The sequence below is a fragment of the Centropristis striata genome, chromosome 17 (genome assembly GCF_030273125.1).
Source record: "Centropristis striata isolate RG_2023a ecotype Rhode Island chromosome 17, C.striata_1.0, whole genome shotgun sequence".
In the NCBI taxonomy this organism is placed as follows: domain Eukaryota; kingdom Metazoa; phylum Chordata; class Actinopteri; order Perciformes; family Serranidae; genus Centropristis; species Centropristis striata.
In genome coordinates, this window is record NC_081533.1 from 28,784,534 (window position 1) to 28,800,281 (window position 15,748).

General features: G+C 40.0%; 1 protein-coding gene across 1 annotated transcript in view; it reads right to left on the reverse strand.

The window, feature by feature from the left end:
* Positions 1 to 898: 898 nt before the first annotated feature.
* The window catches only part of LOC131989367 (peroxisomal acyl-coenzyme A oxidase 3-like), a 43,881-nt gene continuing 29,031 nt past the window's right edge, over positions 899 to 15,748 (reverse strand). Inside the window, exons 5-19 of the mRNA XM_059354559.1 lie at positions 15,570 to 15,644; positions 15,239 to 15,328; positions 14,883 to 15,026; positions 13,789 to 13,877; positions 10,858 to 10,954; positions 7,670 to 7,852; positions 6,782 to 6,904; positions 6,569 to 6,689; positions 6,339 to 6,461; positions 5,120 to 5,233; positions 4,895 to 5,010; positions 3,147 to 3,321; positions 2,397 to 2,464; positions 2,188 to 2,274; positions 899 to 1,262 (exon numbers count right to left, since the gene is read on the reverse strand). Coding sequence (XP_059210542.1) covers positions 1,143 to 1,262; positions 2,188 to 2,274; positions 2,397 to 2,464; positions 3,147 to 3,321; positions 4,895 to 5,010; positions 5,120 to 5,233; positions 6,339 to 6,461; positions 6,569 to 6,689; positions 6,782 to 6,904; positions 7,670 to 7,852; positions 10,858 to 10,954; positions 13,789 to 13,877; positions 14,883 to 15,026; positions 15,239 to 15,328; positions 15,570 to 15,644 — 1,725 coding nt within the window. The 3' untranslated portion in view covers positions 899 to 1,142. The remainder of the gene's footprint in view (positions 1,263 to 2,187; positions 2,275 to 2,396; positions 2,465 to 3,146; positions 3,322 to 4,894; positions 5,011 to 5,119; positions 5,234 to 6,338; positions 6,462 to 6,568; positions 6,690 to 6,781; positions 6,905 to 7,669; positions 7,853 to 10,857; positions 10,955 to 13,788; positions 13,878 to 14,882; positions 15,027 to 15,238; positions 15,329 to 15,569; positions 15,645 to 15,748) is intronic.

A 15,748-nucleotide genomic window follows, 5' to 3' on the forward strand; every position in this document is an offset into this window, starting at 1 on the left:
AAATAATCCAATGCAAAAATCCCATAGGCTGATTCTCGATAGACCCTATGGAGATGCTACTTCCGGGTTGGCCTACAAAAATACATACTTTTGTTTGCTTTAAACTCAGTGCACAGACCAAGAGACACCACATCTCCTTTTGTTTGCTTCATTTACATTACTAGCCAAACTCAGCAGTGAACTGGCTGACAGGGGTTGGCAAGGTTTGAAGCTGCTCAGGCTCATCTGGGCTCTTGGGCTAGAAGATCTGGGCCATATGTTCTTTAACATGGCATGCTGCCATCAATTTGAATCGTGTTTTCAGGAATTGGGACGTCCTTAAATCAAGTATGACACTTTTAAATCAAACGTCTTACAAAATAACTTGCATTAGTAAATATATTTAATTTGCATTGAGTTTATATTAAAACACTGTACTTCAACAACTGATCATTCTTAACTGGGTCATGTAGAACAGATTCATTAAAATTATACATCCCATATGATTTCACATTAATCAATTATAAATAATTATAAATCCTGAAAAATCACGCTTAAGTTGCATGGTTTCTTATTTGTTGTGTTTTTGAAAATGGTTATCATCACAAAAGCTCAAAAGGTATTAACCCTAATCAACCTCAGGATCATGTGTTAACACTGCAAAGTTATATTGTGTTAACTGTGCAGTAATGCAGTATGGCTATAATGATTTTTTTAAAAATGTAACTGAAACATAATTATACTTGAGCCGTTGCTATTTTAAAATGGCATTATTGCATAATTCACATGTATAATTCATAATATCAGACATGTTATAGAACAGATAGTGAATATTTATATTTTACACCCATGAAGTGTGATGAAATACTAAAACGCTGGCAGGCAGGTGTCATAAAAGAGTATTAAACAATGTCCCAACTTTTTGTTTTTCAAGATTCAGGGTTGTACTGGTCCATTAGTTTAACTGTGTTAAGATCTTTTAGCATTGGACTGGTTATTGGTTTAAAAGTTCTACAATTGTTTCAAACAGATTAAGAGTTCATAACAGTGGACAGGATTCCAGGATAAAGTGTTAGATTTTGGCCATCATGTTGTACAGGACATTTTGAATTGCACTTAGAATTTCACAGACACTTTTCCATGGTTGTAGTCCAGAGGCGGTTCTAGAGTTTCGGGCGGAGGGATCCGACGCCAGGCTTGTCTGAAGAAAACTCTTTCCACCAGGAGGGCCGCTCCAGCACCTGGCTGCCCTGCATCACTGTCGACCACAGGTTCTTGTAAAGCTATGTGAAGAAGAAACACGGAACGGGTTTTAATGAGGTCACTGAAAAACGTCCTGATCCATTTCCAACCTTCTGGTTCTTTCAATATATAGAGGGGGAAAAACACCTCATTCTGCTGAAATACTGGAACCATTTCCTGATACAGCTTTCTGACAGAACTGATAAATACCGCTGGGTTATCTTCTTCATGCCATATTTTGATATGACAGAGTTCCCTTCCTGTATAATCTAAGCTGTCATCATCACTTCCTGTCTAACCAGACATCACAAACCTGCAATCAAAATGCCTTCTGGGTCCACACCAACCACAAGAGGCAACGCTGTCTTCTTGAGGAAACTATAAACTTATTACTGTTCTTCCAAAGGTCACATCACAACAAACAGATTTGATGAATTATGGCTCGAAACCTCAACATGTATTTGCATGTGGCCGCTGCTGAACAGGAAGTTTGTTTATGTGGGTTAATAAAGATTGCAGAGAGTGATTCATAGCAGAGCTGCCTGCTGAGAAACTCTGACTTCAGTGTTTATCTTTCTGGATCATTTTTATGTTATTTGTGTTTCTCTATATTGTTGTTGTTCCAAGTTTACAGGAAGGAGGATTAGTAGGACATGATGCGTGACCATGGTCAATGACTTCCTCCTATTTGGCTTGGACATGAGTCATATCATGATATGATTAATCTTTAATACATCTGCTGTGGGAAACGTGCAACTAGAGGCTTTCAAACTGAATTATCAAGCAGACATCTGCCTGAAGGAGTCTAATACCCCTTTTCCACCAAGGTAATTCCAGGGCCAGCTCGGAGGGGGTGTCCAATCTCGAACCAGTTCTTCACTTTTTGACAGCCAAAAAAATGCCTCTCAGCCAGGAAAACTGGTTGTCAGAGTTATAATTAGGCTTTATGTGGTTGTATGTCTTTACCTGTCCATCAGCGTAGCCAATAGGTGAGTTGAGAATGAAATCAGAAGGTGCCAAAACATCCACCAGTGCTACTGCATCATCTTTCAGCTGGAGGAGACACAGACAGCACATGAGCTTAAAGGCAGGTGGATGTGCATGTAGCAGAGTCAGAACTTTTGTTAAAAATTAAACTGTAATTAAGAAACACAGAAGATATAAAGATCATGTACCAGTGAGCAGAGAGTGAGAATGGCCGTCTGGACCAAGTCTGTGGGCATCCTTCCACTTAAATAACCACCTGTACAGGAACAAAACTATGTTACAAATATCTTTTCAGCAGGATGTGTTATCTAGATCAGTGGTTCTCAACCTTTTTTCAGATGTACCCCCTGTGAAATATTTTTTTAAAGCCAAGTACCCCCTAACCAGGGCAAAGCATTTTTGGTTGAAAAAAAAAAAAGACAGTGCTGTGCCATCAGTGTCTGAAAAAAATACCCTATTCCAAAGTTTAATAAAATCAAATGTTTGGAACTGATAAATGTATACAAAATTCAAACATTTTAAATGTTAATAATCCATGACTAAATTTATTGTAATATTTCTCATCACTAAAATGTGGTGATTCAAACTAATATAGTTTTCAATGCTTATATGGTCACTGTTTTTACTACAGCTGCTATGCTTCAACCACCAACTCCATCTTTGGGTTTTCAAGTGATTGACAGGTGATGCCAGGTGGCATATGACAGGTTGGGTCGAACCATCCTGGTATGGGGGAGACTCTGGGTTTTTAGGATAAATAAATTGAATAGCCTACTGAATATGAAATTCATTTTATGAAGTTATACCTATATTTTCCTAAAATATTTAAAAATAATTAAAATTAAAATCTCACGTACCCCTGGAGTGCCTTCCCGTACCCCCATTTAAGAACTACTGATCTAGATGGATGCATGCAGATTACAGAGTTCAGTACACACCCTGGTAAAGTGTGGTCATGTGGTTGCTGAGGCTCCACAGTCCATACAGGGCACACAGTCTGCTTAGCACAAGTCTGAGACCAGCTGGAGTGTCCTGATCAGTAGTCAGCTCATGGAACCTCTGGAGGCAGTTGAGTTCGATGTAGGCCATGGCCAGGGAACGACAGTGGTACACCTAAACACGCACAGCCACACACATGCACACACAGAACATTTGTAGCATACATGTTATTTCTGCTTTAAACATCTCGGTCTGGATACCATTACTCCAATCTTGAATTTTCTCTCAGATCCCTCCCTCCCTCCACTCACTCACACTCTCTCTCTCTCTCTCTCTCTCTCTCTCACTCACTCACTCACTCACTCACTCACTCACTCACTCACACTCTCTCACTCTCTCACTCACTCACACTCTCTCTCTCTCTCTCTCTCACACTCTCTCTCTCTCTCTCTCTCACACTCTCTCTCTCTCTCTCTCTCTCTCTCTCTCTCTCTCTCTCTCTCTCTCTCTCTCTCTCTCTCTCTCCCCCCTTAGTGTTCATTGTAGAACTGTATTATTACACAATCATAATGTCTGATGTGTGCACGTCATATTAATTCTCAAAAACAAGTCTATTAAATTAGTTCTGGGAAATGTGTGTGTCCCTGAATTAACTACTACTAGACACACCCGTCTGACACTGTAACCTCCAGTCTGTGTCTGTGACATAAAGATATAAAGCAGATGACGGCAGCCTCGGAGTCAAAAACTCACAACTAAACACCATTTATTGCTGTTTCTTATCATCTGGCCTGGAGACAAAACATATATCTTCTGTGGACGGCAGTTCAATTGCGAGACTTTACTAATACTGCTTTGGTTTGACCATGATTTACATCATTGGCTAAAACTTTGGATGTCAATAGTGATACAGAGAAGTGGATACGATGGTGCTGAGAAACAGGCTGATATATTCAGCATTATGATGATTCCAATTAAAATGATTACTAAATAGATAGTCGAGCTGTAGAGCTGATCGCAGCATTGACTTGGAAACATAATCTTTGAATTGTCTCGATTGTCATTTCATTGCTCTCATGTATTATAAAAAGACGGGAGATATAATAATTTTTCTTTCAGTTTGAATTATGGGCCTAGCTGATAGTATCCATAGAGTCTGAACTGCACGAACCTGTATGAAAGTTGCTTCACAAAGTTTGATTGCATTTCAAAGTGATACCTGTATGAAAGTTGCTTCACAAAGTTTGATTGATTGAATGATTAGTTAAGTGCAGTTCAAAGTGCTTTACAGATGACTGACAAGCCAATAATACGACAGAACAATAAAAATAATAATTGAAAAAATTATTGAAAAAAACCATTGAACACTTATAGACCAATGCACGGGAGACAAAAAAATCAAAAGAAATTACAATAAAATAGCTATATAATAACATTTAATAAATATAAATAATATATAATACAATACATATGTATATTGAAAAGAAGATACAAGCTAGATAAAAAGACAAAATTGAAGACTAACACTTACAATAATTATAATAATTTAAAAGATGAAATAGAATAGGCTTAAATTATACTTAATAAAATAAAAAATAAATTGTAAAATTACATAAATAAAGTTAATAAAATAAGAGGAGGGGCTGTAAACTGTAAGCATGTGAGTCATAGATGCTGCTGCAAGACAAAAAAATGCTTTAAAAACAAGTAAAATATATATATTTTTTAATCTGTGTGTGTGTCTTACCTGGCTGTTGTTATGGGCTTCAAACTCCCCCTTTCCTGAAGCGCTCTGCTCAGCCAGCCTCTTCTGGCTCTCTTCCAACAGGAAACAAACGAGCCACTTATAGGCAGCCAGAGGCACTGATGTGATAGACAAAGAGTATAGAGATGAGGGTAAACTGAGAAATCACTTTGCAATCAGTAGAATGTTTCTATCTGTGATATTAAGTTAACTGGCTGAATTTAGTACCTGCAGAGTCCATAACCTCTTCCATCGTTGTGGCTGTAAACTTGCTTTCCATGATCTTGTGGAAATCATTGAGGAAATCCACAGTGTGCAGAGGAGACTCAATCCGCTCACCATCTGACAGCAGAAAACACAGCAGCTTTAACTTTACAGATCCTGGGCTCATTATATTACTAAAGCTGTCACTGCCTGAAGTTGCCAATACATTTTCTAATGTTTTATACATATTTACTTAAACCCCTTTTCGGGATCCTGATTCTTGTGATGAGCTGGTGCTGATTCGCAGTTGGTTCAACTTGTGAACCGTCTCAGAACCTGTTTGCTTTTCTACAGACTCAAGAGCCACGTCATTACATCACTGCTCTCTCAGCAAGTATAATAACAATGGCTTTCTACATTGTGTCTTTACAAATGTTGCTCCTGGCTTCGGGAGCCTACTTTGGCATCCGAACACTACTAGTACAACACATTTGTGCTGCTCGTCTTGAACGATATAGACCGCCATTAAATTCCAATTAAAACTGAACGTAAGATGTTAATGTTAGACTTTGTTGTAAGCTAACACTAACCCAGTAGTGCTAATCCACTAACACAAGCCCGTATCAATCACATTGCAGTTAACCCTCTATGGTACGGTGTTGCCCTCAGGCAACATGTCCATTTTTGGCCTGTCAAATTTCTACAATGCATCTTTTGGAGTGTTGAAACACTTTTAAAAAGAGGGAAGATCATAGACTTTTCCAAACAGCTTTGCAATATGTGCCACAAAAAAGCTCTCCAAACATAATTTCCTGGCCTTTTTCTTTCTGGAAAAAAAATCCTACTAATAAGCGAGTCAATTTTTCATTTTGGATACTTTCATGCAGTTTATTTTCTAATGAAATAATGAAAACTTGCTAAAATGCAACTGTTGCCCTGAGGCAACAACATACCATTATGGAAAATTGCTATGTTGCCTCGAGGGAACAATGAACCATTGCAGTTAAACATAATTAAATGAATGATACACGTTTTAGTTGGTCTTGTTGGTCAGATAATCCCGCCCCCAGCCCCTGATGTAAGTGGTTTGTGGTTCAAGACCAGCAAAGAGTTGCTGCTGCTCTGGAACCAGTTTTTCGGAGAGCCGGTTCTTTGGCAGTCGAAAAGTGAAGAACGGTTTAGGATTAACCCGGTCCTGGGACCGCCTTGGTCGAAAAGGAGTATTCGTGTGCCGGGGACTGACCGCAGCGATTAGCATGCAGCCAGCTGAGCAGGTAGTTGCTGGTCTGTTGCAGTAGAACGTTGTTGTCTCCTTCATATGTGCAGTTTGGGTCATTGTCATTACGCAGATCACCCAGCCGGTTCACTGAAAGAGAGACAATGTAGTTAGGTAGGATAGAAACTTTATTAATCCTTTGGGAAGGTTCCCTCAGGAAATTGTGTTTATAAATATCTGAATGTTTAAAGACTTACTGGCCAGGTATCCATGTCCACCACAGGCCTCTCTGCACTCCTGGATCCCTCTCTGAGCAGTCCACGAGCCCAGTGGTTTACTGGAGCAGCCTATAGCATGGATCTCCCTGCCCATCTCTGCCTGCAACACACACAACAGACATGTAAAACTAGAGTTTATACAGTATAAGAACACTGGAAATAAACACACACATGCACCTTATCTTTACTTACCTGTCTGTCACTGTTGTCCTTCATCATCAGTCCCATCTGGAACTCAACATAGTTCATGAAGATGGATTTGGTGAAGTTTTGAAGAGCATATGCTGCTGCCAGGTACGGGATCAGACGCCATTGCTGAAACAACATTAAAATATACAAAGGAATTAAACCATTTACAACTAGGGCTGCTTATTGTGTGCAAAAAAAACTCCATAGGCTAGAGAGACGTCATTATGTCACTATACATCTGTAAATGTCCCTACTTTCCCAGAAATGCTAGAGCCAACTTCAGGTATAATAACATCAACAATGACGGACTACATCGTCTCTCTACAAATGTTGCTCCTGGCTTTGCGAGGAGCTGCTAAAACACATTTGTGCTGTTCGTCTTGATTGCTATGGATGGCGATTATGCTCTTATTAACACAGAACATAAGGTTTTCATGTTCGTGCTCAGTAACTAGCAGACAGCTAGTATCATATATAACTAGCGGACAACCTGGTATCGATCACACTGCAGTTAAATAATTATATACGTCTTAGTTAGTCTTGTTGGTCAGACAATCCAGTCCCCAGCCCCTGACGTAAGTGGTTTGTGGTTCAAGACAAGCCAAGAGTTGGTGCTGCTCTGGAACCAGTTTGATGTTTTTGTTTTTTTTGGCAGGAAAAGCATCAAAAGGTACACAGGCATTACCAATTGATTCAAACAATTCATTGTCAATTCAGTTGACCATTGGCCCAAGCCTAATTATAACCATACTCTTGTACATACATACCATGCAAAAAAAAAATCTCATTTTTAAGTGTTTTTAGATTAGTTTAACTTCAGTTATCTTGCCAAGATATTCTGTAGTTTGATAAAAGTACATCTGGTATCACATCCACCCTCTCCATCCTGACCTGTAACTGGTACTCCAAAACAGGAATCTCCTCTGTGTCTTTGGGTCCAAACTGTCTCCTGGTGGCTGAGAAACGAATGGCGATGACCAGAGCCAGCCTCAGGTTGGCCAGAGACACCCTTGTAATGTACACCCTGCCTCCTGACAGGGCACCCAGAGACACCCCGAAACGCCTGTTGGGGTCCTGAAGGAGACGAAAGAAACAACGGTGAGAGAGACATGAGAAACAACTGAATGAATAAGGAAAATAACATTATTAAGCCATGTTTCATCAAAATCCTAGAAGGTTTTGTTGTTGGGTCACGGTGGACTGGAGCCGAGCTCCATTTGTATTGACCGAGTTCAGATAAGTGCTTAAGGATAATGAATGAATGACTTTCCTGCATTTACAGCTGTAACTGTGTTGCTTTTAGCTTGGATTATATGTTTAATTTCTTCGTATTCATGAAAGACAGTAGACTCCTCCGTGTTTGCGATTGGTCATATGCTGCAACCCTCGGCCTTTCATGTGAACATGCTCATAACTGAATTGGGAAACCCTGGGTTAACTTACCGAGTTAAAAAGCAGCGTTGTACGACCCCTTACCCCGATTACGGATGCTAGGTTTAGTGAAGCCAGATAATAAAAAGATACCATCGGTATGTTGAGAGTACAGGCCCAGGTGTGGCAAGGTATTAATCATTTGATACTTGTTTACTGAGCCTGGTGGGATGTTTGGTTCAAGTTAAACTTAGTGAAGCCAGCTAACCTAAAGAGAACCAGACTAAGTCTTACAGTGGCCATTCTGAATGAGCAGCATCACCAAGCTGCTTTGAATTGGTTCAGTAACTCTGAAAATGCTCAGTGCTTGAAAAAGCCCAAAGTGAAACAGGCAGAAACCAAAAAGTGATATTGCGCATTGTGAAATATCGACAATATAATCACATAACTGTAATAGAAACAGAAGCTTGGGAAACACAAGAAATTATTTCCAAATTAATAAAAGTAAATGAATAACTGCAGGGATTATTATAAATGTACAGCTAGGGATGGGTACAGAATTCGGTACTTTTATAGGTACCGACCGAATTCCGTCGGTACTACCGAGTAACGATTCATGTAAAATCGTTAGGCTAGGCTACCATGTTTCGGTACATAAGCGGCGTTAACTTTAGACCATTGATTTCAACCAGTTTTCATTTGACGTCTTTGATTAACAAGCGATCGCACTACTTATTTTTTATTTTATTTACCTCCTCGTCTGGTCCTGTCTGCTCACCGCAGACACTAGCTGCTGCCCTCTTCCACCCCGGCGCAGAGACGAACAGCCCGGCTCTAAGCCTGCTAGCCGCCAGCTGCTATCTCTCCAATGTCTCTACCTGGGCTTGGCCTTCGTCTGCCTCGAGTATGGACCTTCCTTACTCCGTTTGCTCTCTCCATTCTTCTGTAGACCAGTCATTAACAGCTAGCGCCTAGCTGCTGCATCTCTGTTCCTCCACTAATACGTACCGACGGCAGGTGGGCCGGTTTTCGCCAGTTTTGTTTTTTTCCGGACGCCGTAGGGTTCACTTTTAGGAATGTACTGGAGATACTGGTATCATATGAAACCAGAAGATATAAGGAATCTATAGGGAAGTTGTGGAAATAACGTTAGGCATTTTTCATGTTTCATTCAGAAACATTCAGAGCAGTGAAGCTAAAAGTTGAGGAAAGTTTGAGAAAATGCTGCAGTTGTTGTCGTCCATACATGTTTGATTTCAGTTCAGTTTGACTGAAGACTTTGTTGGTCAGTCTGTGGGTTTGACTCATTGTGGAGAAATAAAAAGACTTAAGTGAGATGAATACTGAGAATTTTCTCTTATTTGACAAAACAATTCTTGATTGAATTTGATTTTGTGGACACAAGATCAAATTCAAACAGTAAAATCGCAATCTAATGTATCGCAATACTCACCATTTCGCAAAATGCTTAAAATCGCAATAATATCGTATCATGACTCAAGTATAAATCGTACTTTAATCGCAAAGTTGGTTTGGAGCCAGGATTTTATTTCAGTGATGCAGTTGGTGAGGGTAGAGTGGGTGGCAGGAGTGATGACTTTGGTGGAAATGTGGAGCTGGATGTCATCTGCAAAGAAATTAAAATGGAGTCCATGGCAGCAGATGATATGACCAATGGGAAGGATGAAGAGGAGGGGGCTGAGAAGTGAAGCTTGGGGGACACCTTGGGAGAGGGGAGCAGAGGGGGATTTGCAGTTAACGTTGATTGATTGCTGTCTATGATTGGAGCCAGGAGAGTGCAGTGTCCATGATGTTGTAGAGAGTTTTAGGCAGGAGAGAAGGATGGAATGGTTGATTGAAAGCAAACCAGACTAAATAAAATTAACTTAAAGTATCCTCATCCTACTCGACCTGAACGCAGCATTTGAAACAGAGTGCAGAAATGTAAGCAGACCAATTAAAAATATTTGCAGAGGGGCGTGTACGAAGGCGGAGGGTTGGAAATATACTAGCTGAATTATTTCTTACTGGTTGGAGTAATCCTACTCTGGTGTTCCTACCAAACACATTTGGAAAGAAATGCTCAGAACGAACTCCTGTTGACGTGCTGCAATCACACACCTGTGTGATCAGAGAAGGCGAGCCTTGATGCACTTCTACTACGATCTGCTTCATTACATTATTTTGAGCAATACATTGATAATTCTGCAATGAGAAATCAGCTTAAGATCAGTGGTAGCCTACAGAATGAAACTCAGACACACATTTCTTCTTTATGCTATGAAGGGACCTCACAATTTGACTAGGAGCAACAATCTGCTGTGTTTTGGTTCATTTCCTGTAATTGGCTCATATCAAACCACACTAGGGTCTGTTTGGAAACGGTCCGAGACCCCCTCTGACAAGTGGTCTCGGACTGGTTGTTTTGGTCCGCACAGAGGAGGGAATATTCACACAGATGCTCAAATCCCATTGACTACAGAGTGTGTGTGTTTAAGAGGGAAAGAATGGGGCAAGTTCTCTCAAGAATAATACACCTGAGCGGTAGCCCAGGTGAAGTCTATTTAAAGGAAACAGTGGAACAGGCTTTTAAGCTTTCATTCCACTGAAAGGGTCATAAATTATGAAAAATGGTGGTTTAATTGCATATGAACTTACAGAATGTCTATCGAGTAGTTTCTTTGGCAACCAGTGCTAATGTTACTAACCTTGAAGGGTGTCACGTATCTGCCATCAGGAGTTACATCTCCAGTCCTATTCAGTAGATTCTCCCGAGGGATCCTCACATTATGAAACAAAGCAAACCTGATGGGGGAAAAACAGAACAATTATCTGACTGTACAGACATGAGAAAAATAAACGGAACACAAAAACACACATTGAAAATTAAGTGATATGCTGTGTCCATTAATAATCATATTAATCAAAAAATAGAAAACCTAACCTAACTAAAACTACAGGAGAACAAAGAAGAGATGATTCATCCAATGGCTAATATCATAATCACAATTATTTGGGTCAGTATATTCAGATCATGATTATTGAACACAATTAATCATTGAAAAAATATTTTTTTTTAAATCCTAATGTTTCAGGAGTCACAGTGGATTTTCTTGAGCTTAAAATTCAACTGACAAACACAAAACACATGGACATATTTCACCATACTGTGTTATTGACATGTATTCTGTGTTCTGTCTCTTCAAGCTTGCACCTTGATTGTTTATACCACGGGTGGCGCCAAGTTGAGTTTGGTTGTTGGAGTGAATGAATAAAAGACACGCCATTGCGTTGTCGACATGAGAAATCCTCTTCTCTGTATTTATTTAATTTTCACAGTGTAAAACAAAATTGAAAACAGAATGCATTCAATTAATAAAAGTTCAAACATCAGTTCTCCATTTAATATTTGTAACAAAGTATGAGCTAATTACCACATTATGTTTTATTCATGTTTTAGACTGAGCCCAGATGAATTGGGGTTGTATTTAATTCAGTAATTCAGCAAAATTGGGTGACACTGTATGTTCACAGCGTGGGTTCTCACCGGGTACTCCGAGTTCCTCCCAGTCTAAAAACAAGCAGCTTAAGTTTAATTGGTGACTCCAAATTGCCCGTAAGTGTGAATGAGAGCGGGATTGTCTGTCTCTATCGTCTCTTTTGTCCCTTTCATAGTGCCGTTTCATGCCGGGATCAAGTGATCCCACCAATTTTCCGCCTCCAGAGATAATCACAGAGGCAGAACTGGGACTGTTGGAAGCGGGACCACTATGAACGGGCCATCGGGGCGAAGCGGGATATTTGACGTTGCGTGTGACGTCTAACACGCACCTCCCACTTGGTCCGACAGTCATCAAATCACTGTTCAGCAGCACAACAACTGCAGCCGCTGTCGCTAACTGTGCTGAGCGTCCGCCGCTTATTGTAAACAAACCAGCATGCTAACCGTACACGTAGTTACCGCCGCTGATCGTGAACAAACCAGCTTCATTAACTGTGCACAGAGTGTCCGGTGCTTGTTGTAAACAAACGGAAGTCGCTAATTGAACACATCCTGCTGCAGCACACACATACTGTACTGCTACAGAGCTAACTGTGTAGCCCATTAGCACTGCTGCTGCTCTGTCACACGTCACAATCGTCTCCTCCCACTATCCTCCCACCTTGTTCCGCAATGCCAGACTGCACTATGAAAGGGCAGAATATCACACCTTCGCGGGATCACTATGAACACCCTAAAGCAAAAAGCCGGCACAGATCTTTCCGGCAATATAACATTTGCGGGATGGCACTATGAAAGGGGCTATATGTGTCAGCCCTGTGATAGTCGGCGACCTCCCCAGGGAGTACCCAGCCTCTCGCCCAATGTCAGCTGGGATCGGCTCCAGTCCCCCGAGACCCAAGTGTGGATGAGCAGTTAAGGATAATGAATGAATGAATGAATAAATGTATGTTCACCGTGTCATAAGCCAGTAACTGTCAGTGACTTTGACAGAGGACAGAATCTAACAGGACAGGGCTGGAAAGTAAACTTTTCAACATAACAAAGAGCCAGTATCAACATGACTCACATGATCACAACATTAGAAACCATTATGTTGAAAATTAATTTGAAGAATTACAACACACGGTGTTAAATAGACAAACATTAAAAATAAGAAATCATTCAATGAAACATTGAGAATAATTCATTAACTGCTTTATTACCCAACAAACCCTGAAAGGGTTTCACACACATTCCAGACAGGATCAGAACGTTCCAGACAGGATCAGAACGTACCAGGACTATTTACTGTATGACTACAGAAATAAGTTACACATTCTTTCAAGCTTAAACTCACTCATATAAACTGGAGATAACGGCTTTGTTAAAATCAGTTTTACTGCATATTGTATTATTATATCATACTTTCAGTCTCAAAAGTTTCCTGAGTCTGACATTTCTCTTCTATAATCTATGTATGGTGTGTGTAGGGTGGTTTAAACTAAAGAAGCCATTTTAACGTCAGAGCCCTGTTCCAAGTAGAAGGTTCAACAACCTCTGAGTCTATCCAAGAACACTGAGTTTATTTACCCTCAGACAGGAAGCTCTGAGTTTTCAGTTCCAGAAAAGCTGATCTGAGTTAGATCAGATCAACTCAGAGGAGGTTCACGCCCGTGCACCATAAACTGTATAAAATACACCACTATAAAAAGGCAGCATAAATGGAGCCGCGATATTACGATTCACCATGGCAACAGGTAAAACAAATGGTTGAATTGAGAGCATCATTCGAATGTACGGTGAGTTAGAATACAAATTAAAAAATAATTAAATAAATAAAAGCAACACGGTTGCAGCTGCAAAGGAGAAAGAAGAATTCAATTTAATCACGAGTACAATATTACAGGTGAAAACTGGCAAAATGGTATCGAACCTAAATTTTATTCATTTAGTTGTAATCCTGAAGTAGATTCTCAGAGTCAGTTACCGCGGCAACCCAGCCAGAGCTCAAGTTACCTCCCTTTCTGGAACGGAAAACCCAGAGTTTCCCTAATTTCAGGGTTAACAAGCTCGGGGTTTTCAGATAACCTGCTACTTGGAACGGGCCCAGATCTTCTGGTAAAAGACAACAATGTCTCCCTGTGCTGTCACCTACCCGTTATCCAGTCCATTCTGGCCCAGCTTCTTGCCCATGTCTCCAACCAGCACACCAGGCAGAGCTAGCAGGGTCTTGGGGTCTCTCAACTGCAGCACAATGATTCAAGAATTAATTCTGACAAATTTAAAAGCCTCCTTGTTAAAATGTGTATTTGTGAATGATAAGTGTAACCAGATAACTTTATAGCTCTGCCAATTTCATGCTCTTTTCAGAAGTGAGTGAAAAGTAATCTTGAGTCAAGTTAAAAAGTTGAACCCAAAAGAACAAACTCTTCTCTCTTTTACCATTTCCACACACAACATCACATTTTGATAACTGGAATGACTGGTTTCAACGGACAGCTATTCAACTGTCTCATTAACTTGCTATCAATAGTTGTGTTTCTATTAAAGTTGAATCGAATTTTGAAATGTTGTATTAAAGAAAATGCGAATGAGGGACGTTTCCATCAACTTATTTAGATCGAATTAACTTAGCTGGACTTTCGTCAGTAAACCCTAGAAGAAGACATTAAGCAAGAAAGAAAATGAATAGGTTGCTTATTTAGACAACTTTCCATCCATGAGAGGAAATATGTCTTCAGGTATTCGATTAAATTGGTGAATTTATGATAATTCTTTCACGTCAGCTCGTCTCCATCAGCAGAGCGGAAATGTCAGTGATTCATTTTAGTTTAGGTGCTACTTTAAGGTTTTTAAGCATATACGATCATTATCATGATAAAATTTTAAGTCACATACTAGTCAGGTACCTTATAAAACATTCCTTCATTGGTGGGCAGCAGGGCTTTAAATTCCCTAAAATTCTCCTTATTTATTCTTTTAACCAGGTCTTATTATCACAGTAGTTCTCAAATTTAAACTGTAAATCGGCTTAAAGCGTATGCTAACTGTTATTTTTACTGATTAAATCAAGAGGCACTTTGTTCATTGAGGTGTAAACTTCAGACAATATCAACTTTTCTGTTTCTTGATTACAAGATGTGTTAATTTTTTATTGTCTCAATGTACTCCAGAGATTTCAGGACAATATAACATAACAGCACCTGTTTATATAACCAGATGTAACTTGGTCAGGGGTCAGAGTCTTACCGGGACAACAAAGGAGTGCAGGCCGTGGCACACCTGGTCAGGTGTGTAGAGCTGAGCGTACACCACAGCGTGCGTCGCAGTCTTACCCATATTCCCCACCCAGAACTTGGCAGCCTCAAAGTCTGGAGAGTTGATGACAAACTCCTAAAGAGAAGAAAGTTAAAGTTTGACTGCTTGAATGTAGCCAAAAAAATTTTAATGCTAAATTTCATTAACCCATTGAAGCCTGGGAAGCGGATACGTCGTTTTGTAGTATTTGTATAAGCTCTCAAATACTTTTTGAAGTGTGTAGTGTGGGTTGTGTGTTGAAGGGTGTAGATATTTTTATGCTATCATATTGCCATGCGGGTCCTGACCTGGGTGGAGGGATCATATGTTGCTGTGGTCCTCATGGCTCTGGTGTTGCTGCCGTGGCTCAGTTCAGTCAGTGCAAGGCATCCATATATCTATAAACAGATAAATTCATGGTTATGGAAATGAATATGAATATAACATCTGAATAGGATTAGATATTAATGCAAAAATGTATTAAAATATTATATGACTGTGTATCCCTAAACCCTATAGGTCACTGTGAACATCAATCACTACCTACATGCACCATATACATCTAAAGGGAATTACCCTGTTCGAGTAAAGCACTTACCCAGCCGTAAGGTGGAGTGATTGGTGGTGCTGAACTCTTACCGTCATGTCTTCAGCGGATTGTACAAATTTCCTGTGTCTTGCTGATCCTAAGTTGGCAATAGTCGATCCAAACATCTGCAACAGAAGATGTTTTTAGCATCTTTTACGGGGAAGAAACATGACTAAAAAGGAACAAAGGAAAAGTCTACAGCAAGGCTAGCAGCCATTTGAGGCTGTTA